The sequence below is a fragment of the Euleptes europaea genome, chromosome 4 (assembly GCF_029931775.1).
Source record: "Euleptes europaea isolate rEulEur1 chromosome 4, rEulEur1.hap1, whole genome shotgun sequence".
Lineage (NCBI taxonomy): Eukaryota > Metazoa > Chordata > Lepidosauria > Squamata > Sphaerodactylidae > Euleptes > Euleptes europaea.
In genome coordinates this window covers 115,870,837-115,894,588 of record NC_079315.1, presented here as the reverse complement: position 1 = coordinate 115,894,588, position 23,752 = coordinate 115,870,837, and the positions used below count along the sequence as shown (strand labels likewise).

General features: G+C 48.1%; 1 protein-coding gene across 1 annotated transcript in view; it reads left to right on the top strand.

Annotated features, from left to right (window-relative positions):
* Positions 1 to 23,752, top strand: part of SETBP1 (SET binding protein 1) — a 220,671-nt gene that overhangs the window by 137,509 nt on the left and 59,410 nt on the right. Inside the window, exon 2 of the mRNA XM_056849083.1 lies at positions 10,784 to 14,234. Within this exon, the coding sequence (XP_056705061.1) occupies positions 10,784 to 14,234 (3,451 nt within the window). The remainder of the gene's footprint in view (positions 1 to 10,783; positions 14,235 to 23,752) is intronic.

Sequence of the window (23,752 nt, the reverse complement as noted above, 5' to 3'; positions counted from 1 at the left end):
CTCCCCTTTATCCCGGCAATTTGGCCTGTGCTGAAGCAAATGTGGAAATCCTCATGAGAAGGAAATGGATCACATTAATGCAATTCTCTGCCGGAAGAGGATCAGATACCTTTCTTGGGGGAAAACAGTGGAGAATAGTTATGGTCATTTAGCAAGTTTCTGGTCTAAAAATTGGGGTGTATGTGAAGACAACTTAGAATCATAGAGTTGGAAGGGACCACCAGTATCATCCAGTCCAACCCACTGCACAATGCAGGAAATTTGTAACTACCTCCCCCTACACCCCCAGTGAAGAAGAAGAAGAGTTGGTTTTTATATGCCGTCTTTTCTACCACTTAAGGGAGAATCAAACTGGCTTACAATCTCCTTCCCTTCCTCTACCACACTGGCCCCTACTCCATGCCCAGAAGATGGGGAAAAACCCTTCCAGGATCCCTGGCCAATCTGGCCTGGAGGAAAATTGCTTCGTGACCCCAAAGTGGCAATCTGTTATTGTATATGTGTGTTTGATGGAGTGTTGCACAAAGCCTACGGTAGTCAAAGGGCTCTTTCGGCTCATGGTAATTGAGAATTGTCTCAGACGGTAGCTGTATTGGTCTGCAGTACAAGATCTGTTTGAGTCTAGTAGCACATGAACACATGAAACCGCCTTATACCGAATCAGACCCTCGGTCCTTCAAAGTCAGTATTGCCTATTCAGACTGGCAGCAGCTCTCCAGGGTCTCAGGCAGAGGTCTTTGACATCACCTACCTGCCTAGTCCCTTTAACTGGAGGTGCCGGGGATTGAACCTGGGACCTTCTGCATGCCAAGCAGATGCTCTACCACTGAGCCACGGTACCTTAGGGACCAATAAGATCTCGGGGCTAGGAGCTTTCAAGAGTCAAAGCTCCCTTCGGCACGACTGAGAATGCAGCTCTTTGCGAGCCACAAAACCCGCAACCCGATGCCGTCCTGGCAGCAGTTCTCCTTTATGAATGTTGCGTCAAAAAGCATGAGCCAGAAGGCCACGTGGTATTGGCAAAAAAGCGACTGAAGGTTCGGTTTCGTGAACGATTAACTCCGACCCTTCCTCGCTTGTGCACCAAAGTGGCTTTTCTCCCCAGCTTCTGTTTTGTACACCTGCTGTTTAAATATTGACACATTTTCTGTGTTTGCAGCATGTGCTGGCCGCTCTGCCCTTTTCTCTCATGCCGGCGAAAACAGACTTTGCTGTGTACAGAAGTACCTGGAAAAGATCTCCTTGGAGTATCTGCCTTGGCTATGAGAAGGCAGAGATTTCTTTCTGTTTGTTTTAGCGAACGAGCGGCGAAGCAGGAGGCTTGCGTCCCTGTCGGAGATACCCCGGGCGTAATGACCGGTCATTTGATCGTCCGGCGAGATGCCCCAGAGATTTGGCATGATGCAAAACTGACTGTTGGAAGATATGATCTGGCCAACAAGGTTTCTGACCACCAAATAGGTCTAGGGTTGCCGATCTCCAGGTATTCTAACAAGAAATCACCATCTACTATAAGTCAAGTTTAAGCAAAGTAATAGTACTAGGCTCTTGGTATAATAATTCAAGTTCAAACAAATAAGTGTGTGTCAAAAAGTTCCCTAATATTCCAATATACGGAAAGGTCCGAAATACGGACCACTTCTGGTCCCAAGCAGCCCGGATGAGGGATATTCAACCTGTACGTGTTATCATCAACAATGTTGACTGTTTCCGTAACCCTTTATACTTGTGGTTTTATATGTAGCCTGTGCTCCAGGCCTTGTGTTTTTATCATATCTATTGTGTACTTGCCCTGACCTGGATGGCCCAGGCTAGCCTGATCTCGTCTGATCTCAGAAGCTAAGCAGGGTCAGCCCTGGTTAGTATTTGGATGGGAGACCACCAAGGAAGTCCAGGGTTGCTGTGCAGAGGAAGGCACTGGCAAGCCACCTCTGTTAGTCTCTTGCCATGAAAACCCCAAAAAGGGGTCGCCATAAGTCGGCTGCGACTTGACGGCACTTTACACACACACACACATTGTGTACTTAGGAGCCCCGTGGCGCAGTGTGGTAAGCTGCACTACTGCAGTCCAAGCTCTGCTCACTACCTGAGTTCGATCCCGATGGAAGTCGGTTTCAGGTAGCCGGCTCAAGGTCGACTCAGCCTCCCGTCCTTCCGAGGTCGGTGAAATGAGTACCCAGCTTGCTGGGGGTAAAGGGAAGAAGACTGGGGAAGGCACTGGCAAACCACCCCATAAACTAAGTCTGCCTAGTAAACTCGGGATGTGATGTCACCCCGTGGGTCAGGAATGACCTGGTGCTTGCACAGGGGACCTTATTGTGTACTTAATAAATATTAATTATTTTATAAGTTATAGTTTCCAGCTCAACCTTTGAGGATCTCTGTATTTTTATGGTTGAGTTTGTTTCTCCCCCCCTTTTTTTTTTTGTTGCCCAGTTCGAGGGAGCACAACCCATGCAAAGTTGGAGGTGGCGGCAAAGTAAACAGGTGCTTTGCGCTGGTTCTACAGCTCTGAGCACTGACCAGGATTGTTCTGTAGACAGTGTTTTAGGTGAATCAGCATTTCACTTCTGTTAACAGGAACTCAAGTAGCAAGAAGAATTACCAAGTCAAGAGTAGGGGATTTTTGGACCTGTGTCCTGCATCTGATGGGGGTAGGGTTGCCAGCTCTGGGTTGGGAAATCCCTAGAGATTTTAGGGGTGGAACCTGAGGAGATGAGGGACTTCACTGGGGTATAATGCTATAGAGTCCCGCCTTCCAAAGTGGTCATTTTCTCCGGGGGAACTGATTTCTGTTGCCTGGAGATCAGTTGTAATTCCAGGAGATCTCCAGCCAGCAACTGGAGGCTGGCAACCCTAGTTGGGGGTGAGACATTCAGAGGTCTCTTGACTGAGATGTCCCACCCCTTAGGTTTGGAGGTGATACCTGCTATTCATGGAGCACAGGGGTCTCTCCCGACCACCGTGAGGAGGGGCCATGACTCTGTGGTAGAGCATCTCCCTGGCATGCAGAAGGTCCCAGGTTCAATCCTCAGCATCTCCAGCTAAACAGATCAAGGGTCGGTGATGTGAAAGACCTCTGTCTGAGACCCTGGAGAGCCGCTGCCTGTCTGAGTAGACAATACTGACTTTGATGGACAAAGGGTCTGATTGGGGAGGGGCTATGGCTCCGTGGTAGAGCATCTGCTTGACAAGCAGAAGATCCCAGGTTCAATCCCCGGCATCTCCAGTTAAAGGGACTAGGCAAGTAGGTGATGTGAAAGATCTCTGCCTGAGACCCTGGAGAGCCACTGCGGTCTGAGTAGACAGTACTGACTTTGATGGACCCAGGGTCTGATTCAGTATAAGGCAGCTTCATGTATTCATGTGCATCTGTTTGTTTGGGGAGGGGCTGTGGCTCAGTGCTAGAGCCTCTGCTTGGCATGCAGAAGGTCCCAGGTTCAATCCTCGTCATCTCCAATATAAGGGATGAGGCAAGCAGGTGATGTGAAAAACCTGTACCTGAGACCCTGGAGAGCCGCTGCCAGTCAGAGTAGACAGTACTGACTTTGATGGACCAAGGGTCTGGTTCAGTAGAAGGCAGCTTCATATGTTCATGATTGTTGGCTGCCAACCTGTTGGAGGGCTGTGATGGTCAACCGACCTAGAACTTCATTCTCCCGTGTTGCGAAGGCGGGCACAATGCCTTTGCGCAGTTGCGAACGAACTCAGGCGAACGTCGTGGAAGAATTCTGAATGATCAAAGGGTAACACACATCTTTCAGATACGAACAGGCATCGCTGAATTTCTCAAAAGGGTACAAATCATCAAAATGCGTGTTAATATTAATGAACATCCGAGACGCAGCTTGTGAACTTTTCAAGGGAAGATTTGTCTGCCTTCTTGTTTACACGTTCAGGTTGCCAAATCGCAACCCCTTTCATCCTCCAAAGAAAATATGGGGGGGGGGAGAAATTAAATAGTAGAGGAATCTTGTGTTTCATTTATATAAAGACCTTTGCAGTAGACTCATTTTATCTTGTGAATCACTGAGGGAAGAAGAGTTGATTTTTGTATGCTGACTTTCTCTACTACTTAAGGAAAAATCAAACTGGCTTACAATCACCTTCTCTTCCCCTTCCCACAACAGACACCCTGTGAGGTAGGCTACCCAAGGCTAGCTCAAGGTCACCCAGCTGGCCTCGTGTGGGGGAGTGCGGAATCAAACCTGGTTCTCCAGATAAGAGTCCACTGCTCCAAACCACCGCTGTTAACCGCTACAACACGATGGCTCCTTCCCAGCCCCCCTGCCTTTAACATTTAATTTTGAGAAGTTATAAACCCCTTTTTTAACCAACCAGCCCACCCTCCAAAAAGGTAGGAGAATGGTAAACATAAGAGCAATGCAAAGCAACAGCCTGAGACAAAAATCCCACACAATAATCCATAAAAACCAAATCAATAGATCTCAAGGCCCTGCAGAGGTGAAAACCAAGACAACTAGTAAAACAAATAGTAGACAATAAATAGGGAGCCAGCTTGGTATAGTGGTTAAGAGCGGTGGTTTGGAGCGGCGGACTGTGATCTGGAGAAGTGGGTTTGATTCCCCCCTCCTCCACATGAGCGGCGGAGGCTAATCTGGTGGACTGGATTTGCTTCCCCACTCCTCCACATGAAGCCAGGTGGGTGACCTTGGGCTAGTCACACTCTCTCAGCCCCAACTACCTCGCAGGGTGTCTGTTGTGGGAAGGGGAAGGGAAGGTGATTGCAAGCCGGTTTGATTCTTCCTTAAGTGGTAGAGAAAGTCAGCATATAATAACCAACTCTTCCACTCCTCCTCCTCCTCCTTCTTCCTCTTCTTCTTCTTCTTCTTCTTCTTCTTCTTCGTCAGTGCCACAAACAAGGCTAAGTTAGTCACTAGTGGGGTTCCCAGCCAAACTGTGCTGACACCATGCCGTAGTTATGGCATTGGCATTTTTTGAATGCGGCGCTAGTTTGCATAAAAGAGCGTACGCAAAGAAGCGGTTATTCCATAACGGCGCTGCGACCTTCTGCTTTTGTGCATGGCACTCGAAGGCCATTGAGGTTGGCTTGACATCGGCGCATTGTTCAACGGCGAGTTGTCCTCTCGGTGTGGGAGGGGTCAAGTTTTTGTAAGTAGGGCCGTTGCACTGTACTTAAGGCCCGATTGTTCTCGCCCAGCTGCCTGAAAGCCCCGGCCCCGCCAAACCGTGTTGGGCTCAGACACGATATTTAAATGGATTTGTTGTGTCAGCACTGACGGGCCCTTTGTCCGAGCTGACAGAAGAACCCTATTGTTCCGCGTTTTCCCAGGCGAGGCTTCGAATGCAGGCCCCTGGAGGGAGTTGGCCTGTTGACATGGGGTGAAGACAATGTTCATAGTGGTGAACAAAGTTCGGTGGAGGAGGGAGAGAAGGAGCCTCCCGGGCTCGGAGCAAGGAATGGCATATGTGAAACACCGCCCATATTTTGGCTCAAATCTAACATCACTGTTTAACATTGAACACATGCTGAGGTCTACAATCTGACTCATGCCAGCTAAAACCCGACGTGAATAGGATGCTTTTGCAGCCGGAAAAGTAGGGAACGCCCTTCGGGGCCCGGAGTAGGGTTGCCCACCTCCAGGTGGGACCTGGGGATCTCCCGGAATTGCAACTGATCTCCAGACAACAGAGATCAGTTCACCTGGAGCAAGTGGCTGCTCTGGAGGGTGGACTCCATGCCATTCCACCCCCCTGAGGTCCCTCCCCTCCCCAAACTCCACCCTCTTCAGGCTCTACCCTTAAATCTCCAGGAACTTCCTGACCTGGAGCTGGCAAACCTAGCCCACAGTGACATCAGACACTCGTTGGTTTACAAACCTAGGGTCCCAAATTCAGTCCTGGGCAGCTCTGGGTAAAAGGATGTCATAGAATCATAGAGTTGGAAAAGACCACCAGGGTCATCTAGTCCAACCCCCTGTACAATACAGGAAATTCACAACTACCTACCCCACAAACCCCCAGCGACTCCATGCCCAGAAGATGGCCAAGATGCCCTCCCTCTCATCATCTGCTTAAGGTCATGGAATCAGCATTGCTGACAGATGGCCATCTGGCCTCTGCTTAAAAACCTCCAGGGAAGGAGAGCCCACCACCTCCTGAGGAAGCCTGTTCCAGTGAGGAACCGCTCTAACTGTTAGAAAATTCATGTCCGCTAGCATGGCTGGGAAATCCTCTGCTGGAGACCTTGGCCGAGTGCTGCCAGTCAGAACACATGCTGGGGGATTGACGGAAGAAGGTATCACACCTTTTCCATAGTCACATGAACCCATGAAGCTGCCTTATACTGAATCAGCCCCTTGGTCCATCAAAGTCAGTATTGTCTACTCAGACCAGCAGCGGCTCTCCAGGGTCTCAGGCAGGGTCTCCAGGGTCTCAGGCAGGGGTCTTTCACATCACCAGCTCGCCTAGGCCCTTGATTGAACCTGAGACCTTCTGCATGCCAAGCAGATGCTCTACCACGGAGCCACAGCCCCTCCCCAATCAGACCCTTTGTCCATCAAAGTCCGTATTGCCTACTCAGACAGGCAGCAGCTCTCCAGGGTCTCTGGCGGAGGTCTTTCCCATCACCTATTTGTCTGGTCCCTTTAGCTGGAGATGCCGGGGCTTGAACCTGGGACCTTCTGCATGCCAAGCCGATGCTCTACCACTGAACCAGAGCCCCCTGTACTTATTTAATTGATTTGGGTGCAAGACGCATTAGCTACTTTTTCAAAAATGTCAAAAGTGGTGCGCAGCAAAATGAAATGTTGCTGTCATTTTTTTTATTTTAAAAAATTGAAACGTCTGAAAACCGCAGTGATTAAGCAAACAGAAGACTTTGGTATTTAAACTAAAATATAACATCGTAAAAAAAATAATAACACGGCGTTCGCACAGTCACTGAGGTCACATGGCCGTAGATACGTGCAAAACAAGTTCTGGAGGAAATTCTACGGTTCCACAGATGTTAACTGATCCTTAGAAAGCCATTTATCACAGGTGTGGAGGTTGAATTTGCAAACAGTCTCTTGTGGCTTCTGACACAGGGTTTCTCTGTGTGTGTGTGTAAAACAATGACAAATCTTAGAAATACGGTTTCATTTCAAATGCACATATTTTCCTGTTCCTGTGCAGGCATTTGTGTTTGCCTTTATTTATTGATATCCCGCTTCTCTCCCTCGTTGGGACTCAAAGCAGCTTAGAACATCGACCTCCCCTCCTCCGTTCTCTCAGAACAACAACTCTGCGAGGTGGGCCGGGCTCAGAGTTTGTGATAGGCCCCAGGTCGCTCGGTGACCTTCACTAGTTGAAGTAGGAATTCGAACCCAGGTCAGCCAGGGATCTACTCCTCCATCTATTCACCGCACCCGCTCTCAGAGGGGATCAGAAGTCACATTGCAGATGTATCATACCTGTTGCTGATAGCCTTTTTGCCACAAAGAAAAGGAGCAAGCTCGATTTGTGTGGCTCCGCTTTCACTGGACAATGATTTAAGTGACAGAGAATGAGATTTCTAAGAGAGCCAGAGTGGTGTCGTGGTTAAGAGCGGCAGACTCTAATCTGGAGAGCCGGGTTGGTTTTCCCTGCTCCTCCATATGTGTGGCGGACTCTAATCTGGAGAACCGGGCTCGATTCCCCACTTCTCCACATGAAGCCATCTGGGTGACCTTGGGCCAGTCACAGTTCTCTTAGCCTTCTGTCAGCCCCACCTACCTCACAGGGTGTCTGTTGTGGGGAGAGGAAGGGAAGCAGATTGTAAGCCCATTTGATTCTCCTTCAAAGGTAGATAAAGCAGGCATATAAAACCAACTCTTCTTCTTCTTCAAAGAGAATAAAAATGTTGACTTTTTTGAGCCCATGTTTGGTGGTGTCAGAAGTGGTTATCACGAAACCACTCATCAGGTCTCTCTCTCTCTCTCTCTCTCTCTCTCTCTCTCTCTCTCTCTCTCTCTCTCTCTCTCTCTCTCTCTCTCTCTCTCTCTCTCTCTCTCTCTCTCTCTCTCTCTCTCTCTCTCTCTCTCTCTCTCTCTTTTCATAGCAGCTAAATTCATCACCTCCCAAAACCCAGCTCTGGTCGTTTCTACGGAGTTCTGTGTTGTTCTAATGCATCACACTATGATGTGGGAAATTTGTGTCCCAGTTTCCCAGTCTGCTTTGAAGCTCACTGGGTGAACATTGAGAGCACCTTCCTCTGTCACATGTTCACCGAACCTTATAGGGTTGTTGAGAGGATAAAATGGAGGCGGAGAAACCAATGTTTGCTAACCCAAACATTTTGCGGGGTGAAAAAGGTAAAGGTCCCCTGTGCAAGCTCCGGGTCATTCCTGACCCATAGGGTGAAGTCACATCCCAACGTTTGCTAGGCAGACTTTGTTTACGGGGTGGTTTGCCAGTGCCTTCCCCAACCTTCTTCCCTTTACCCCCAGCAAGCTGGGTGCTCATTTTACCGACCTCGGAAGGACGGAAGGCTGAGTCAACCTTGAGCCGGTGACCTGAAACCCACTTCCGTCGGGATCGAACTCAGGTTGTGAGCAGAGCTTGGACTGCAGTACTGTAGCTTACCGCTTTGCGCCACGGGGCTCACTATTTTGAAGGGAAGGTATGATATAAACAGAGTTTCAGAAACTAAACTAAAACTAAAAAACAGAGTTTAAAAAACTGATCAGTGTTCTTCTTACCCTTCAATCATTTCTGCAAAGAGATTTGTGTGCTAATTAACCCAGAGAAACAATCGGTGATATGCCTTTAAATTAAAGGGAAAAAAACATTTTTCCTTCCAAAATCCAGGCTGATTAGAATATGAAAATAGCAGAGCCACAATGGTGCAGATGTTTCAAAAATCACAGCAGACAGCAATTAGTGACATGAGAAGCAGCTGCTTATCTATCCAGATAAAGCTTCTTAATAGGGAATTATACTCGAGGAACCGTTTTTGCAGATGGATCGCCTGATGCCTTAAAGAGGGGGCGTCGAGGTATTAGCTTTGATTTGCCAGCCAGGTTGCCATCCAGCGATCTGAGCGAGGCCTCTCCAGGCAGGTGTTTTTTGGCGTTAGGGGAGAAGGGCTACTGACAGATTAGGAGCTGATTTCCTCCACACCACCATGGCTGCAACCAGCATCACATGGAAACGCTTAGGGATGTTTAGCTTGGAAAGGAGACATGATAGAGGCCTATAAAATGATGCATGGTATAGAGAGAGCGGACAGGGAGAAGCATCTGTTTTGAATCTGTCACCCTCCAGCTTGGATGGACCAAGGGTCTGATTCAGTATAAGGCAGCTTCATGTGTTCATGTGTGCTACTGGACTCGAATCTTAGTTGCATCAGAAGTTAGGGCATCGGTGTCGTTTGTCTTGACCTTAACCCAAGAGCTGGTGGGTTTGATTTGGTTTTAAACGGTTGTTGCCCCTTCCCCTCTCTTCCCTCTCTCCTGTAAGTTTGGCTGCCGCTTTGTGTTTGCTCTTTTTGCCGCCCTGAGACGGTACAGTTCATCCAGCAACGGGGACCGAAGCCAAAACATTAGGAGCCGTGGGGGATCAGGCAGCGATCCAGGTGGATACACTGGGAGCAAAATACACTTCGAGTGCATTAATTTCGGCTCTCTCTGCCTGTCCTTTTGAATAAACAGTCTGCGCGTATCAGTTAACAGCTAATGAAACTCAGCCCGCGCTGGGCCTCGTGACCTGTGGTTATCATGCCGCACCAAAGCACATGGAAGGATTCTTTCAGAATGTGCGGCTCTCGCATGGTAACCTGTAGAGAATTAAGAGCAATGTGAAGTCTGGAAGGAGTAGCCTGTACACGAAGCAATGGTCTTTTGTGTCTTAACAACGCTGCAGGCTAAAATTTGACTTCAGAGGCAGGAATCTGGACTGTCTTAATTCAGATTTGTTTTAGACCAGGGGTCCCCGACCGTGTTGAACCTCTGGGTACTTTGGAATGTTGACAACAGGTAGAAGTAGGGTTGCCAACTCCGAGTTGGAAAAAACCTGGAGATTTGGGGTGTTTGCAGAGGGGAGGGACTTCAATGCCATAGTGTCCAATTGCCTGAGGAGGGCGGGGTTTGGCGAGGGGAGAGACTTCAATGCCATAGAGCAGGGGTGTCGAACTCATTTGTTACAAGGGCAGGATATGACATAATGTCACTTGGTTGGGCCGGGCCATGCCTTGCCAGCCCAGATCGAGAATGGGGGTTGGGCGGCTGCCTCAGCTGGCTTGCAGACTGGATATGAACTCTCAAGGGGCCGGATCTGGCACATGAGCCGTATGTTTGACACCCGTGCTGTTGAACACATGAGCAGGCATAGATAAAAAATATTTTCTACAGTTCCATTTTTGCCATGGGAGTGATACGGGAGCAGTCTTGTGACTGGAAAACCGCAACACGGGAAGGTCACACATACCCCTAAGTGCATGTCCCAACCGAGCAAGAGAGGTTCAAATGTGCGTTGACAATGTAGAGTAGAGCGTGGAATCAAGTCGGTTATCGCAGGAGTGACAGCACTGCTCCCTGTCTCCTCGCCTTCTTCCCTTCTTCCCGTTCTTCATCCTCCAAGTATTGACCCGCGCACCAGCAGATACAAAAAGCATGGGGATTACAGTTGGGCAAATGCTATTCACTTTGTTCCCTCGTTTTGCTGCGTCAAGAGTTCGTAGTCCATCCATCTGATGACTCGTTGCAAATTCCTATGGACGGCAGTCGTGCTAGAAATCAAGAACCTTGTGACAATATTTAACTTTCTCCTCTGCTCTTCACAGGTTTATGACCGGCTGCAAAAGCATGCTGCTGCACACTACAATCCAGAGCACCAGCAGGACTTCACCAGTGACACCTTAAAATCAAGGCACCAGCAAAAAAGCAGCAACCAGCATCATCTCGACTGGTCGGCGAGCTCTGAATCTGGTCCGGCTTCCCAAGCCTGCTTCATCGAACCCGAGCCAAATCGAGAAGCCAGCAGCTCCGCCAAGACCCCTGCCTCGGAGACCACAGTGTCTTTCAGCAAATCCCAGTCTAAGAAATCTAATGCCAGCAACTCGTGGGGTCAGTTGGCCACCAGTAATAACAAAGACCATACTGTGTGCAGCGTGGTCCCAGGATCCAGTGCCCTTGGTGTAACTTCCCAGTCTATTAATCCATCTGAATGCAATGGCTTTTTGCCACGGTTGAGCCAAGAGGGAGGGGGACAGATGGAAGCTCCTGACCCACCCACTGGCAGCTCAAAGAAAAAATCCAGTAAAAAAGATTCAATCAACCAAACCATCCAACACGCAGACATAGAATGGGTGAAAAACACTCAGAAGTCCTTTGAGGCCAAAACTCATGACAGTATGGAAGGGAAAAAGGAATCTGGCGCGACCAAACCATCGCCCCCTAGGCAAAGCCCAAACTCTGCCAACGGTTCTGAAAGTGACTCCAGTCGCGTGCGAATTACTATACCGATCAAGGCTCCAACGGCGGAGCCGCCTGGCCACAAACGGAAGAAACGACAGTCCCCCAAAAATGCTGTTGACAAGAGCATCCCAGAGAAAGCCCCACCTTCCGGACACCCTGTGAGCAGTGATGTAGCCAGCAGGATTAACTCACAAACAGAGGTATGCAAGAAAGATCTGCGAGTCACAAAGCAAGGAAAAGCTACTGAAAGCGAGCCATCATTAGTGCCAGTAGAAAACAATGTCGCTCATAAATCTCCTGCAACCAATGCCACCAGGCTCCGAAAGTCCACAACTGTGACCCCTGCTTCAATGACCATTGATACTCCTGCACTCAGCAAACAGCCAGAGGTTCAACATCCAAAGTTTGCCGCCAAACGAAGATGGACTTGCAGCAAACCTAAGAGTATGCTCCGGGAACCTCCTCTAGGCCCCTCTGAGAAATTGATGGTAGAACCTCCATCAGCCTATCCCATAACTCCGTCTAGTCCTCTGTATACCAATACAGACAGTCTTACTGTGATTACTCCCATCAAGAAGAAGAGGGGGCGACCGAAGAAGCAGCCTTTGCTCACCGTCGAAACCATCCACGAAGGAACATCCACCAGCCCGGTCAGTCCAATCAACCGAGAATTTCCTGGTACGAAAAAAAGGAAGAGGAGACGAAACTTGGCCAAGTTGGCCCAGATGGCTCCGGGAGAAGATAAATCTATCAGCGAGCTGAAATTTCACAAAAAGGTTGGCAAGCTCGGCGTGTTGGATAAGAAAACCATTAAGACCATTAACAAAATGAAGACCCTCAAGAGGAAGAATCTTTTGAGCCAGATCTTATCCTGCTCTAGCAACATAGCTTTGAAAATGAAAACACAGCCACCCGCTAGTATGGGGGCTCCGACCATTGATGCCCGACTAGGGAAGCAGATAAATGTGAGCAAGAGGGGGACAATCTATATTGGCAAGAAAAGGGGAAGAAAGCCACGGTCTGAGTTGCAGCCCCCGTTGGAAGAACCGAAGACAGCCATCAAACATTTGAGGCCTGTTTCCAGCCAGCCAGATAACCCAGCAGTGCCTTCCCACTTGCATTCACTTGTGGCGCCATCACCAGCAGCTGTTCATCCGCTTTCGACGCAGTTAGTGGGGTCTAACGGCAACCTTAGCCCTGCCAGCACTGAAACGAATTTTTCAGAATTGAAAACTATGCCAAATCTACAGCCCATCAGCGCTCTTCCCACAAAAACTCAGAAAGGAATACACAGCGGGACTTGGAAATTGTCCCCACCCAGGCTAATGGCAAATTCTCCTTCCCACCTTTGTGATATAGGTTCCCTGAAGGAAGTCACGCTCTCCCCAGTAAGCGAATCCCACAGCGAGGAAACCATACCAAGCGATAGTGGGATTGGAACTGACAACAACAGTACTTCTGACCAAGCAGAGAAGACCTCAGAATCCCGCAGGAGGTACTCATTCGATTTCTGTAGCCTGGACAATCCAGAGGCGATTCAGTCAGACACCAGCACTAAGAACAGACACAGCCACCGGCAGAAGCATCTCATTGTTGATAACTTTCTCTCTCACGAGACCATGAAAAAACCAAAGCACAAGAGGAAGAGGAAAAACCTGCAGAACAGAGACGACCTCCAGTTTCTCGCAGACCTGGAAGAGCTCATCAGCAAGTTCCAATTGTTCAGGATTTCCCACAGGAGCTACACGTTTTATCACGAAAATCCTTACCCCAGCATTTTCAGGATTAACTTTGATCATTATTACCCTGTGCCATATATCCAGTACGACCCATTGCTGTATCTTCGCAGGACCTCCGACCTGAAGTCTAAGAAGAAGCGTGGTAGACCTGCCAAAACCAATGACACCATGACAAAGGTGCCTTTTTTACAAGGGTTTGGTTACCCTATTCCCAGTGGGAGTTACTATGCACCCTATGGAATGCCTTACACATCAATGCCTATGATGAATCTTGGTTACTACGGTCAGTACCCAGCTCCTTTGTACTTGTCCCACACACTCGGAGCAGCTTCTCCATTTATGAGGCCTACTGTGCCCCCTCCCCAGTTCCACACAAGCTCGCACATGAAGATGCCCAATACTGCCAAGCATAAAGTGAAGCATGGCGTTCATCTGCAGACCCCCGTTGGGATGGGCCTTGGGGACGTGCATTCTTCACTTACCTCTCCAAAGGTTGCGGGGCCGAGCATGCCCAGCGGCCGACTCCACAAAAGGAAACACAAGCATAAGCACAAACACAAGGACGAGCGGATATTGGGGGCACATGATGACCTGAGCAGTCTCTTTGCTAGCAAGTCCACTGGCTTCTCTGGCCATTCGGTTAGCGAAAGATTAAGTGTCTCGGATAAAGACCTCTCTTTGCTGACGGAGAAGAGCAAGCATAAAGAGAAACAGAAGCACCAGCATTGCGAAACGGGGCACAAAAGTTCCAAGAGCAGCTTTGAGGTGGACACCTTGTCTACACTGTCACTCTCTGACACCCAGCAGTGGATGCCGAGCAAGGATAAGAGCGATTCGGGCAATGACCCTGCCGACTCGTGCATGAAGAGGTACTCTGGGAATGCTGAGAGTGGCGCAAGGTCTGAGTCTCTGGACGTGTTCGGCGAGATCAATTCATTGAGTGAAAAGCGCGACAATGATGCAAGTGGGAGCAAACGGAGGAGTTTTGAAGGATTCGGGACCTATCGGGAGAAGGACCTTCAGACCTTCAGAACGAGTAGGAGGGACAGGAGTTCCTACGATTCCTCCGCTGCTTCAGGTAAGAGTCCTAATTTGCAAAAGATATCCTTTTGTCAACTCGTTCTGGTTTTCTTTGCAGCTACTCATTTTGATATGCATTATCTGTTCGCTATATTTCTATCTGCCCACCTTCTCAAAGAAGTTCATCATTTGCAGTAACAGTTTAAAATCCTATAGATGTGGTACAAAAGGAAATGGAGAATGAAGTCAGAAGGACAGGAAGTTCGGGTACCTTCATTTCATGATGTTTAATGCAATTAACAAAGCGACCCGATGGTTGATTTGTTGGACATAGATGTACGACATAGACATAGATGGTTGATTTGTACGACATAGGACATCTATATAACATAGATGTTATATAATGCAGTTAACAAAGCAAGTTGATGGTTGATTTGTATGACACAGACAATGTATCTTGCCCATAGGTGAGGCATGAGTGTGCTCGTTCCTACCCATGCCCGACATTTGCACCCAAGACACACCATCTGAGGAGGCCTACAGAGAAACTTTCTTCTGCCACACTGGCCCAATTGCATGAAGAGTTTCTGCAAGAGGGTCACATATCCCCAGTAGATACTGACATTGGGGTGCATCATACTGTCATTGGGGGGGGAATGCCTCACTTTTCCTTTTGACTCAGGTTTGAAGCCTTCCTCCAATCGAAGGAGCCTTCCTCCAAATTAAGTGGCCCTTCCCCTTAATTTGGATCCACGTCGCTGCTGTGGAGACTCTCAGTGTGGCCACAATACTGGTAGTAAGGTGGCTAGAAATTTTATGGCCTCCCCAGATGGACAGTCATCACCGATAACTAATTTTCAGTGGTCTCTCAGTAGGGCTGTAATACAGCGAGGTTCATTGGTAAGAAGATATACCTTTGTCATCAAAGAAGAACAGAATATTTAAAGCATGGCTGCATAGGAACAGTTTTGCTTTCTGTACACTACATCCTTTGCTGTTTTGCGGCCATAAGGAAGCAGAGCTGTCCTACGCTTTGGGATACCTAGATTTATGTTGTTTTATCCGGCAAATTGTGTTATTGGAGGAAAGGCTGAAAAGCCAATTCATAGAACCCAGAAAGTGAGTGGAAATGTGGTTTGAGGGAATGTTGGCCAAGCGTGGTCAGATGGGGAAGCAATTGGGGCTCTCCACACCTTCTCCAACTGTTCAATGTCGGCTGACATTTTAATAAGACCACCTCCCAGCAGCCTTTGTGGTGGCACCGTGAAATGTCCGACCTCGTCGAGGAGCCGTAACTTATGCCGTGATCTGAGGATCGCTTACTTGGAAGTAATTTCCCGTCGTACCGGGGATTCCAAGGAAATGCGCTTAGTATCGAGCTGCCAGATCATCTCCGCAAACCCTTTTGGGGCGTGGGGAACCGCTCCGTTTGCACAGCTGCTGAGGAGACTTGTTTTGGGTCAGCCGAGTTTGCGTAAGGCGCACTCCAGCTGTGTGTTTTTCTTCTGGATAAGTGGTGAGAGAGGAGAGGGCCCCCAATCACTGCGATGCCCATCATCATCATATTTAACCGAACAGGAATAGCTTAAAATGAGTGTTTCTCTGTGGTGTACGTTTTCGCAGGTCGGGTGCTGAAGACGAGCCAAGTAGCTTTAACTGAGGCCGTGTTTCAACAACTACAACAAGAAGAGTTGTTTTTTTATATGCCGACTCTCTCTACCACTTCAAGCAGAATAAAACCCGCTTACAATCACCTTCCCTTCCCCTCCCCACAACAGACACCCTGTGAGGCAGGTGGGGCTGAGAGAGTGTGACTAGCCCAAGGTCACCCAGCTGGCTTCATGTGGAGGAGTGGGGAAACAAATCCAGTTCACCAGCTTAGCCTCCGCCACTCATGTGCAGGAATGGGGAATCAAACCTAGTTCTCCAGATCAGAGTCCACCGCTCCAAACCACCGCTCTTAACCACTACACCCAGATTCAGAGGCATTTACCTCGTGTTTATTACCCGGTGTCAATTTGTGGTTCAGAATGTATAAACAGAATCCAACCTGCAGTAATTTATTGGAGTTGATACCCCAGAATACCAGTTTACAATCGCCTTCCCTTCCTCCCCACAACAGACACCTTGTGAGGTAGGTGGGGCTGAGAGAGTTTGGAGAGAACTGTGACTGGCCCAAGGTCATGCAGCTGGAGGAGTGGGGAAACCAACCCTGTTCGCCAGATTAGAGTCTGCCACTCATGTGGAGGAGCAGGGAATCAAACCCGGTTCTCCAGATTAGAGTCCACCGCTCCTAACCACTACCCCACGCTGGCTCACGGAGGAAAGCTTTCTCACAGAGACTCCTCTTAAAAGGATGGAGCGTATGTGTCTTTGAGGAAAGGCAATAACAGGAGTAAAAGTACCACGGGCACTTGTTGCCTTACTTCTGAGCTCCGCAGGATTTGGAATAATTTTCTAACAGTTGGAGGCTTCCTCGGGAGGTGGTAAGGTCTCCTTCCCTGGAGGTTTTAAAGAAGAGGTTAGATGGCCATCATCTAAGCAGAGGTTACATGGCCATCTGTCAGCAATGCTGATTCTGTGACCTTAGGCAGATGATGAGAGGGAGGGCATCTTGGCCATCTTCTGGGCATGGAGTAGGGGTCACTGTGAGTGTGCGGGGGGGAGGTAGCTGTGAATTTCCTGCATTGTGCAGGGGGTTGGACTAGATGACCCTGGTGGTCCCTTCCAACTCTATGATTCTATGGAGACCTTGCCAGCTTGGCAACCAGCAGAAGACCTGTTGGGTCTAGGATATTTGGGGTGGGGGAAGCTTGATCACTTCTGGGGAAACCTGGAAGTGATGCCGTGCTCTCTAGGAATCGCCGGAAACTCTGTGGCCAAATCATAGAGTTTTGGAGGGTTCCTAATGAAGACTGATGTCATTGCCAGGTTTTTCTGGAAGCAATGTCACGCTATTGCTGACGGCTGGTTTTTTTTTTTTCCTCCTGCCAGCCATTGGTTTGCCAGCGGACACATGGCAACGCTGTTCAGGAAGCAGTATGGCCTCTAAATCAGTGGTTCCCAACCTTTTTTTGACCAGGGACCACTAGGATTTTTTTGTTCGGTGCAGGGACCCCAAGGTTCAAAATAAAAATTCCGAGAATTTGAAAATATACTTTAATCATAACTGTTAGTTAAACACTAAACTTAGAATAATATTTGAATATATATATTTTATAATAGAGAACTTTTAATTGAAAATATTAATTTATATGGGTTTATAACTTTGTTTCGCGGACCTTAATTTAGTTCTCGCGGACCCCTGGGGGTCCACGGACCCTCGGTTGGGAACCAGTGCTCTAAATGAATGCTATGCACAGCTTTCCTGCTGTTATGACAACAGGGCCACACCATTTAACTAGATATTTTTTTAGAAAAACGGTTCCCTGCGTTGTGGTTGCCTACGACTGACCACCCGCCTGCCCCATTGTTGTCCCAGACTTCCTTCGAGGAGCATAGGGTGGTGTGCACAGCTCTCCTCTCTGATTTGCCCTTACAACAACCCTGTAAGGTTGGCCAGGCGGAGGGAGCATGACTGGCTCAAAGTCGCCCGGGGAACTTCAGGGCAGAAACGGGATTTGAAGCCCAATTTTCTAACCACTGGCTAGTGATAGCTGTATGCTGAGGAATATGAAAAATGTCACCTCGTTTGACCGGGCCGTGCCTCGCCACCCCGGATCAAGAGTGGGGTGTGCGTGGGGCTGCCTTGGCTGGCTCACGGTCTGGATAAGAGCTCTCAAGGGGCCGGATCCAGCCCGTGGGCCGTATGTTTTGACACTCTTGTTCTACTCATGGAGAGCCAGCGTGGTGTAGTGGTTAAGAGCGGTGGTTTGGAGCATTGGAGTCTGATCTGGAGAACCGGGTTTGATTCCCCACTCCTCCACATGAGCGGCGGAGGCTAATCTGGCGAACTGGATTTGTTTCCCCACTCCGACACATGAAGCCTGTTGGGTTACCTTGGGCTAGTCACAGTTCCTTCTGAACTCTCTCAGCCCACCTACCTCATAGGGTGTTCTGTTATGGGGAGGGGGAGGGAAGGTGATTGTAAGCCGTTTTGATTCTTCCTTAAGTGGTAGAGAAAGTCGGCATATAAAAACCAACTTCTTCTTCTACTACTACTACTGCTGCTGCTTCTGCTACCACCACTACCACTACTACTACTAAAAGAAAAAATGTGCTCAGAGCTCCATACACTAGGAGCTGGGAGCTCCATACCGTTTCAGCCTGTCACGAATGAGCACCGTTGGTAAGGGACTAGTTCTCAGCAAGAAAGGCGCTAATAGATTTGCAGAGGTTCTTTAAAGGTTTTAAAAATACAAAAGTTACTCATGAATGGGGGTGGGGGGAGCCATCTTTGCTTTGCTCTCTGGCTTGACTGGGTTTGCTGTTCCAGCTTTTTGAAACCGGTATGTTTATTTTCATGTCTGCAAATATGTGTTCCTCTCCATGATCTAATCCATCAAGCTGCAGATTATGAGCTCGGTTTGTTCATTGTCAAAAGTATTATTTGGATGGAAAAGTCATCAATGTTTAGCTAACCAGAGCCATACTTTGTACTACAATTGGGGGGAAAAAAGAAAAATATATTAAAGCTAAAACAAGCTCTTGCCAAGAAAATGTGGAGCCAAGAGCACTCATTAAACTCTATGAATATCTGCCTGTTTATGATTGTCTGAGCCTGCGGCGTAACATTTTCTTTTGACTTCTGCCCTTTCGACAAGAATCCCGGTCTCTGTTTCTTCCCTTGCACCGCCAAGGCAGAGGGCCATTTCACACATTACATAGAAACAAATGTGGGTTCAGCAACGGGGAACATTTATGCAGGACGTTTAGGTGTTCCAAGTCTTTTGTATAATTTATCTGGCAGTGGTTTTTACAGCAGCCCTTTCTGAATCAGTATCTCCATGGCACAGGCGGGGAGACTAAGTGACTCCCCTAAGGCCATGGTGTGGGTTTGTAGCAGAGGGAAACCAGGGGCTGCCCGAGGCTGAAATTCATCCCTTTGCTGCTCAACAATCCGCACTTCCAATACAAGAACTCTGTTTGCAATGGACTGGAAAGCTAAGAAAACACCTGAATTAACAGAACGGATTACTAAACTGTGTGAATTTGCGACCATGTCAAGACTAACAAATTTGCTTCAAAGGAAGCCAGTCGAAGACTATAAACAAAGATAGCGACCTTTTTACGATAGACATGCGTGACAAAATATGTATATGTAATTCTCTTAAGTATCAGACACTTATGATGGATGGATGGATGGATGGATGGATGGATGGATGGATGGATGGATGGAATAATGGATGGATGGATACACTAGATTGAATTGTTTATGTTATAGTTTTATTTTGTTTGGGGGCCGCAGAAAACAGAAAGTAGAGCAAGCTTAAGAGTTTACTAATACAATAGTTTTTAAGTATAAACAAATATTAAGCGAAGATAAGAAGAATAGGAGAAATGGATAAGGCAGTAAGACAGTTATGAACAATATTTATGGGAGTTGCTAATTATCATAAGTATCACAAGTATTAGAGATCACCGTTGGGGGTAAGAGGAGATGTGGGTTACTTTGGACACGGACCGTGTTATGTTGTCTTTGTTTTATTTTTTTCCCTTCCCTTTCCCCCTTTTTCCTTTTGTATCCCATAAAAATACAATAAAAAATATTGCTTTTTTAAAAATCCACGCTTCCTGGGAGGAGCCAATCCCATTTTTTTCTGACAAGTGAGACGGCAAGCAGGAGGGCCGTGATTCCCAGGGTCTTTAATTTCATGAAGAAAGGAGGGGGGGCTTTGGATGTGAGCCACCCTCAGCCCAACCCCCCTGTTCTTAGATGGAGGTCTTGAACAGGGGGGTTGAGTTTAATAAGTTAAATAAGTTTTACTTAAATGAGCATTTGACATAGACCAGGTGCTGGCGTGTGTGGCTTCCATATCGTGTATTCCCAGCAGCGGTTCCTCCTATAAAGTTGTTGGGTGCCTCAGCTTAGCATCTGATCTTCTCTTCGTGCCCCTTTGAATCAGGAGCAGCGGTCGTGTAAAAAGGTTGTGTGTGAGCCAGGCCACCAAAGAGAGCCATAAAAACAATTTGATTCGCCTGCTGTTTGCTGCATAGCATTTATTTATTGTGAAGCTTTCGTTGTCATTCTGCCTCACATCAGAAGGGCTGCCCTGAACTTAGGATACCGTAACCCACAGAGCATCATTTTACATTTTATGAACATATGAGGCTGTCTTATACTGTCCCTCAGGGTCAGTATTGTTTACTCAGACTGGCAGCAGCTGTCCGGGGTCTCAGGCAGAGGTCTTTCACATCAGCTACTGCCAGATCCTTTAACTGGGGATGCAGGGGATTGAACCTGGAACTTTCTGCATGCCCAGTTGTTTTCTACCAGTGAGCCACTAAGGTGTTTCATATCACCTACTGCCTGTTCCTTTTGTGGAGATGCCAGAGACTGAACCTGGGACCTTCTGCATGCCAAGCAGATGCTCTACCAATGAGCCACTAAGGTCTTTCACATCACCTACTGCCTGGTCCTTGTAAGTGGAGATGCCAGGGATTGAACCTGGGACCTTCTGCATGCCAAGCAGATGCTCTACCAATTAGCCACTGAGGTCTTTCCCATCACCTACTGCCAGATCCTTCTAACTGGAGATTCCAGGGATTGAACCTGGGACCTTCTTCCTGCCAAGCAGATGCGCTACCAATGAGCCACAGCCCCGTTTTAAGTTCTGCTATGGCATCTGGGCCTATATTTCCATTAGAGAAGAAATACCAGATTTCTTTTGCAACACAGATACAAAGAAGGCTGAGAGAGGAATCGGGCAGCGGTCCGTTGGATGTTAATTCAGTCAAGTTTCAGTCTGAAAGGCCCTTTTTCTAATTAAAAATTTGACATTGAATGGCTGCAGTTTGATGAATGCCCCTCCTCTTTGCAGAGAAGGAACGGATTGCTGGATGAGGCTCCCTGATCCAAGTGAAGCCAGCCAACCCCTTGTTATGTCCTCTGTGGAAGCTTACTAAGTTAGAAGTTGCATAACCCCCTTGTCCCAGAAGACAAAACCTCGGTTGGCCAAAAATGTGTGGTTTCTGAGATATGGGCCAGCTGTATCCAAACGCTGGTTTTAGCCACTGGAAAATCCACATGCTGGATGCCAGTTCTCATCATATTAAATTCTGCGGCAACCTTCAGCTGTAGAAACCTGGTATGAGGATAACCCTTCTTTGTGGTGTTCTCTTTGTCCTGGAATCTGTTTCAGCTCCAGAGTTCCAAGAAATCATTAGGAATTAGTATATAACATCTAATAATACACTTCTGTGATGGATATTAAACATGGAGGGAAGCCCTTGCCAAAATGCTGGACTGGATGGACCGCTGGTCTGATCTGGCAGGGCTCTTCTTAAGATTTACTCCCAAAATAACCTGGAATAATTTAATGGCTTTTTCGCTTGCCAGGGGTATCAAGAGCCTGCTGTTGGCTTGGCCACCAAGAATGGCAGATAGTCTGATGGTTGAGGGGTGCCAACCGAATAGGGCAGCCCAATCAGCTGGCTTCTCCTGCCCATAGAGCTTTGTCATCTGCTGCAGCTGGAAGGTGAGAGATTTGAAACACAGAACAGGAAGCATTTCTTCACACAACACATAGTTAAATTGTGGAACTCGTGATGGCTGCCAACTTGGAAGGCTTTAAGAGGGGAGTGGACATGTTCATGAAGGAGAGGGCTATCCATGGCTACTAGTCAAAATGAATACTAGTCATGATGCAGACCTATTCTCTCCAGGATCAGAGGAGCATGCCTATTGTGTTAGGTGCTGTGGAACACAGGCAGGATGGTGCTGCTGCAGTCGTCTTGCTTGTGGGCTTCCTAGAGGCCCCTGGTTGGCCACTGTGTGAACAGACTGCTGGACTTGATGGACCTTGGTCTGACCCAGCATGGCTTTTCTTATGTTCTTATGTCTGTTTTCTAAAAGCAATTCCCCGAAATCAAATTGAAGAAGCAAACCCAAGTGACATTCATGAAGCGGGCAGCATTTGATGACCAACCGAGAAAACACAAGGAAACCACAGGAGGAAATGGGGGATTCATAGGACATTTTCCACCAGAGAGTCCTTCACAAGTGAACCAACAGACCAACATAGTGTCAAGTTCAGTGCTGCATACCTCCCATCCCTCTTGCCCTGCTGGGCTCATTCTCTCCATCCCACTTTCTCCTGTTCCATGTAAACCCTCCGAGGCTTACAATTTCAGGAATGCTATGTTACGTTTTCCCCAGTTGGAGAAGACATAGGCTGGAGGGATGAGGACAGGATGGAAGGGGGCAAGATGAACAGGCTTCAGTAGCTTTTCCTTTGTCAATAAACTTGTAGTGGTTAAGAGCGGTGGTTTGGAGCGGTGGATTCTGATCTGGAGAATCGGGTTTGATTCCCCACTCCTCCACATGAGTGGCGGAGGCGAATCTGGTGAACCGGATTTGTTTCCCCCTCCTACACACGAAGCCAGCTGGGTGACCTTGGGCTAGTCACAGTTCGCTTAGAACTCTCTCAGCCCCACCTACCTCACAGGGTGTCTGTTGTGGGGAGGGGAAAGGAAGGTGATTGTAAGCCAGTATGATTCTTCCTCAAGTGGTAGAGAAAGCCAGCATATATAAACCAACTCTTCTTCCTCCTCCTCCTCCTCCTCCTCCAGGTGCTACTGAACTCAAATCTAGCTATTCTACTGCAGACCAACACAGCTAACCCTCTGAAACCCTATTTACCTTCCGAGCCCCATTTCCCTGCAACATCTGTCTTCTCCCTCCATTTCTTTTCTCTTTTCCCTTCCTCTTTTTGCAGGAGTCAGGACTCCCTTTGCACATAGATCAGTGCTAATTGCTGGAGGCTGCAGGAGCATGGAGTGCAAGGCAGTGTGTACCTATCAAGGAAAGAATAGGTGATACGGCTGTGGGGGGGAGAGTTGATAATGAGTTAGAAAGCTTCCCCCCCACCGCCTCCAGGTCAGTAGTGTAAAACCTGTGGTAGAAATCTAAAGCAGGATGTTGGTGTCACCGTGATTCCACAAACGCGGTCCAGCCCTCACAGTTTCACCAAAGAGAGCCAGTGTGGTGTAGTGGTTAAGAGCTGTGGTTTGGAACGGTGAACCCTGATCTGAAGAACTGGGTTTGATCCCCCACTCCTCCACATGAGCGGCGGAGGCTAATCTGATGAACTGGGTTGGTTTCTCCACTCCTCTACATGAAGCTAGCTGGGTGACCTTGGGCTAGTCACAGCTCTCTTAGAGGTCTCGCAGCCCCACCTACCTCACAGGGTGTCTGGTGTGGGTAGGGGAAGGGAAGGTGATTGTAAGCCGGTTTGATTCTCCTCCTCCTCCTCCTCCTCTTCTTCTTCTTCACCCATATCTAAAAACACCTCCCTTTGACTCTTCCCTGCAGCCTCTTAAGAATGAGCAACAAAATAAGTACATTGAGGGTCAGAGTCCTCTAAGAGGAGCTGAACCTTTGGTTCTAGAGTTGCTTGAGAAAACGTGGACCATTGA